This window comes from Musca vetustissima, unplaced genomic scaffold (genome assembly GCF_032173495.1).
Source record: "Musca vetustissima isolate MV318-11 ecotype Yass unplaced genomic scaffold, APGP_CSIRO_Mvet_v1 utg24363, whole genome shotgun sequence".
Taxonomy (NCBI): Eukaryota; Metazoa; Arthropoda; class Insecta; order Diptera; family Muscidae; genus Musca; species Musca vetustissima.
In genome coordinates, this window is record NW_026884828.1 from 101,456 (window position 1) to 107,172 (window position 5,717).

Genomic DNA, 5,717 nt, shown 5'->3' on the forward strand with positions numbered 1-5,717 from the left:
AAATAAATCATTGGTGTATTTATTATGGCATGAAACTATGGCATACCTTAATTGAATTTGAAATATGGCCAATTTGGTTGTAAACTTGAAATTTTGAGGGCATTGTTATATAGGCGTTACCATAAAATGTGGACCAAAATTGGTAATTTTAACCCAAAATACCCAATACAAGTAAATTTAATATTTTTAATACAAATTTTCAACGACTATTTTTTACATATTTAGTCGTCGATTGGTGCTATAAGCATTCAAATATCCTTTGGCCCTGAAACACTATTTAATTTATGAGTTTTAAATATTAAATTGTTGATGATTTTTTTTAAATTACTGATAATTTCCGGATTCATTATAATCACCCGTTCCCTCTGTTTAATTACCACCATTTCATGCTAATACTTTGACACATGACAATGTCATAGAATATTTATAAAGATAATACTTATACATATTCACAAAAATATGAAAATTTGACTGTGATTCCATGTCATTTGTAAACCGTGACCCCAAAATGATACTGGTGTAAAGATCAGAGTCAGAAGATTTGAAATATGTAACGTTTTTCCCACCTGAAGTTGACATTTCGCCAAAAATTGCGTTTGTGACCCAAATAAATTTAAGGGACACCGATTTGTAAGTCGGTCAAGAGAGAAAAACTAAAACCAAATTCCACATACAATACAGTTTCGTTTGGAGGTGTCAATATTATGGTGAGGGATTTTTGTTCTTTTCAAAGAATAGACGGAAGAAGAGATTATGCCACTTATTTGAAGATTAGATACAAAATTGCAAAAAAAAAACACACACACACACACTTCAAGTGTCATTGCTGATTGGTTACATTCCAATTACTGCCTTTTTTAAGGGGCGAAAGTTTTAAAATTCTTGAAGATGAACTTCGCTACAGCATAAATCGCAAAATATTATAATATTTCTTATAAGATTTATATGAAATGAATTGTTCCATTAAAAATCTTATGATAGTGACATTAAATGATATGTTACGTGGAAGCTCTGTTGGCGTTAATGTACAATTGGGTAAAAATGTGTTGAAGTCAACAGGTATTTGGGGTCTTTTTGAATTATCAGCTGATTGATTATAAGAATGTAGCATTTTTGATTTATTTTTTTTTTAATTTATAGCTGATCAAGCATGGGAACTGATGCCACACCTAACATTGGGAAAATCAGCCTAAATATGCAAAATAAAGGACCGAATGTACCAAAAACGGACAATTTTTAAAATTAATAAATATTTGAAATAAAAACTCAAGGTGGGAATTAACGTAAAGGAACGATTCGATTTCGAAAGTCTTTATTGAAAAAGGCCGTAATATTTTTGCAGTATGTGAGGAAAGATCGATTAATAATGACATTTATTATATCAAATTGATAGTGATAAATTTAGTTAATATACGTGGTGTTTTAAATATTTTTTTTTTTACATATATATCATAGGTCATGTTTTAATTCGCTGACCATTACTGTATATAGACAGTTACATTATGTTTTTTTTTTTGTATTATTATGACACTATGAGCTTCTTATAGATGTTGCCGATTGTTAAACGTATTTTCAAGGAAACGAATTACTTTCAACTATCTGTGGGTACATTTGCGAATTAAATGATTCAATAGAAAATGTTCCATACACAAATTAAAACCGCTTTAGCTTTTGCGGACATTATTCAAATTAATGAATGCGAGCAGATTTCGAATGTGAATAATTTTCCCTAATCTATGCAGCAAACTTCTTGAATCTGTTCGCATTCTCAATATAAACCAATTTTAACAGAATAGGTTCTTTCATATTTCGGTTCATCGTTATTTGTTTGCGTCAAGCCAATTTGGGTAAATTCGCACATCTGATTATCGGTACTTGTCGAAATAAAAAAAAAAACTATATAGATTTAACGAAAACGGAAAGAATAGAAAATCCTGTCTTAATATATATAAACATAATTTGTATATGTGTAATAAACAGAATACGTATATGTATATAATGTGTGTGTATAATTATTATGTTGTTCGTCACAATAATAGTTAGCAACAATAATCAAATAGAAATGAAACAATAGGGAGAAAAGTTTAATTTTAGAAACGTTTTAATTCCTGGCTTCCCCATTCATTTGTGTGGAGTATGGGAAGCAAATCTGGCCATAATGAACACAACAATGGGACAAGAACTCAATGCCAGTTTACTCTTTCTTCGAACAACAGAACAACAAGCATAGCAGCATTCAGCGCATTCATGCTTTGTGTAGGAACACACCTCTCAATGATGATGACACAATGACACAACACCAACGAACAACACACACAATGAGCAACAAAGGACACAAGAGAAAAAAAGACACACTATCGCATCAATGGCAACAATAAGCGAGTCGCTACGCGGCACAGGTAAATGAGACCAGCAGTACTAGTGCCGTTTCGCTCGCACTCGCTTGTCAACGGTGGTAACAAATGTTGTGACGACGACTCGTTTAGGGGCTAGAGGCTCGCACACACTGACACACGGTGAATACACATGTCTGACCTGACTTAATTTGTAGGGCTATGGGTTGCGCCGACTGCCATCGATATGCGGAGAGCGATTCTCTCTCTCGCTCTTTCCCCCTCTCTCTATTCAGCCAAGTATTCAGCGACGCCTGAGAAAGAGAGGCACTTTGCAGCATAAAACGTACTCGGCATATTCGGTTCGAATCGTGTCGGTCGTTAGAATTTTTATGTTTATCAGTTGTTGAATAGCTCTTGATTTGAACAGAAGTCGTGAAGGGAAGTAGTGAAAGTGTTGTCTGAAAAAACACAATACAATAAACACAAAATAAATAAAAGAAGAAAGAAAAGCTAACAACAAAACAGAAGACAAAGTGAGCAAATATTAATTGATACAAAAAGTGAATATTGTCGAAATCGATCACTGAGAATAAGCAAGCGAGAATTCCATTGTTGAGTCAGTACAATATTTCGGTAAAGGGTTCCGAAGAACTTAAATGATGGCTGCTCTATCATCACACCCGAATTACGGATTTCATCTGGGAGGTCAGGGATTGGACATTCCTACCCCAGGGGACTATGCTCCACAGAGTACTATTAGCCCCACCGATATGGATCTGAAGCGAGTTATGCATCTGTCGCAAAGTAGCAGTTTGGCGGCTATTTCTGCTGCCATGAGTGGCTCCCCTGTTGGTGGCCACAGTGCAAGCAATGGCAACCCGATTATGGGAACAGCCAGCATGGGACATATGAATGGCCAGGGTAACAACCACCATGGCCTCAGTTTGGGTAACAACCTGAACCACATGCAGAATACAGTGAGTCAACACACTCTATCGCCCAATTCGTCGATTGGATCCGCGGGAAGCATCGGCAGTCAAGGTTCAATTGGTGGAAACCATGGACTACACAGTGGCAATAATAGTGTGGGCCACAGCCATGCCACTTCACCCGGGCAAGAAGGCCACATCAAGCGTCCTATGAACGCGTTCATGGTTTGGTCCAGGTTGCAGAGACGCCAGATTGCCAAAGACAACCCTAAAATGCACAATTCTGAAATATCAAAACGCTTGGGTGCCGAATGGAAGCTGCTTGCCGAGTCTGAAAAACGTCCATTTATCGATGAAGCAAAAAGGCTGCGCGCCCTACACATGAAGGAACATCCCGACTACAAATATCGCCCCCGTCGCAAGCCCAAAAACCCATTAACAGCTGGTCCCCAAGGCGCCCTGCAAATGCAGGTGAATGCACAACAGAAACTAGCATCTAATACAAATCCTGGTTCCGGTTCCTATAATCCATTCCATCAACTGCCCCCCTACTTTGCTACATCACACCACCTGGATCAGGCCTACCCAGTTCCCTACTTTGGCGGTTTCGATCCCCTGGCCCTCTCCAAGCTGCATCAATCCCAAGCAGCAGCCGCCGCAGCTGCTACAAATCAGTCGCACAATGTCCTCGAAGCCCAAAAAAATGCCCAACTGCCGCCCACAACCCTAAGTAGCTTTTATCCGGGCATCTACTCCGGCATTTCCGCACCTTCTCTGTATGCCGCCCATTCGGCCAATGCCGCTGCCGCCGGTCTCTACAATTCGTCGTCGACATCATCGCCCGGTTCCTCACCCGGCACATCAACGCCCAACGGTTTGGAGGGCCACATGGACAATGCGCTGCGAAGACCAGTTCCAGTCTTGTACTGAATCTGATGACCTGCCTCCGCGATGACATCCCACATCACCACTCGGCAGCCAAACTGAAAAATGACGAATCTCCATTGTAAATTATTTTTATGTTAGTATTAAGTATATGAATGTATGTACGTCGTCTATAGCATATGTATGTATAATGTTTAAGTATTATTAGTATTGTTTGTTGTTTTGTTTTTCTCTCTTTTTTTTAATTATATATTAACAAACAAAGTGTATTAACACATATTGAAATATCGCAATCCCAAACAAAAACACAAGAAATTGTACATAGCAAAAACAATTATTGAAACATACAATTTATAAAGTATTATTTAACTGAATAAAAAACAAAAACAAATAATTATTCAATTAAACAAATTTGAATTTTATATTTTCGGTCGGTCGGTCGGTGCTGTTGAGGAGCTAACTGCCAGTCAATGATACAAAATTAAAAAAAAAACTAAATTTATTGAAATTAACTTTAAAAATGGTTTAAAGGGTACGCAACCATACTTTTGTAGGGACCTTATTTTATTACGTGGGGACAGAGGAACTCTTTAAGTTTCGTTATATTAGAGAACGAACACCGATGGTAACGACAAGTCATGTGCTTTGTTTTAGGAACGAAAGTTGTCACATCACACGACTTTGTGTCTCATCGATTCAAGCGTCTGGCCTGGTTTAACTATGATTGGCTGGCTCTTAATAGGCTGGGGAAATGAGAAAAGTGTCGACCATTTGGTGGGGGAACTGTCAAGGCGAGCACAGTTAGTCGCTTTAGAACCATTGAAGTAGTGCATTATGACGCTATAATGACATTAATGCCAATTACTCCATCAATTACGAGAAACGAGCTTTGAAATATGCTTCGAATTAACCACCACAAAATACTTATGTTTGTGTGTGCGTATGTCGGATAATAAGGACCATAAAGGCAGAAAACGGAATTGCTACAAAAACACCCCCTTGTTGGACTTTGTGTGTTTAGCACTCAATTGCCAGCCATACGTTTCAGGCTGCTTGAGTTGGCAGCGACTTGTTTATGCCACAAAGCTCCGCATGGTGAACGGTTTCCAAAAGGACGATGCGACAGGACAGATTGTTAGTTTAGCAACATTGGTGGCGGAGGTGGGGCCGCCATTGGTGACATTAGTCTTGGTGGTTGTACCCTGCATAGGCCAGAATTAATTTATAGCACCACTTGAAGAATAAGTCAAATGCTGGTTTGGGTGTGTTTGTTTGTGGATGGATGAATGAATGTATTCCAGACATCGCAGAGGAAACACCACCATTCCGAAAGAACACTACTAATACAACTAACATTAGTGTTATTAAAACGAGAAGGTAATAAAATTTGGTTGAAAGTCAATTGGCAAAGGATGGGTATATAAAGCCAAATCATGATGTTGATATTTGATTATGCTATCCCGACGGTTCGAAAACTAGATTTCATCATAGCATTATCATCGATCATGATCTGATCAAAGTAATTAAAACAACGGGCACATACTATTTAGACTTTTTTGAAGGAGGG

At 38.1% G+C, this 5,717-nt stretch overlaps 1 protein-coding gene across 1 annotated transcript; it reads left to right on the forward strand.

Moving 5' to 3' along the window:
* Window positions 1-2,995: 2,995 nt before the first annotated feature.
* On the forward strand, window positions 2,996-4,386 carry LOC133331857 (SOX domain-containing protein dichaete). Its single transcript, XM_061540241.1, has one exon. The coding sequence runs from the start codon at window positions 2,996-2,998 to the stop codon at window positions 4,193-4,195; it is 1,200 nt and encodes a 399-aa protein (XP_061396225.1). The 3' UTR covers window positions 4,196-4,386.
* The last annotated feature ends 1,331 nt before the right edge of the window (window positions 4,387-5,717 follow it).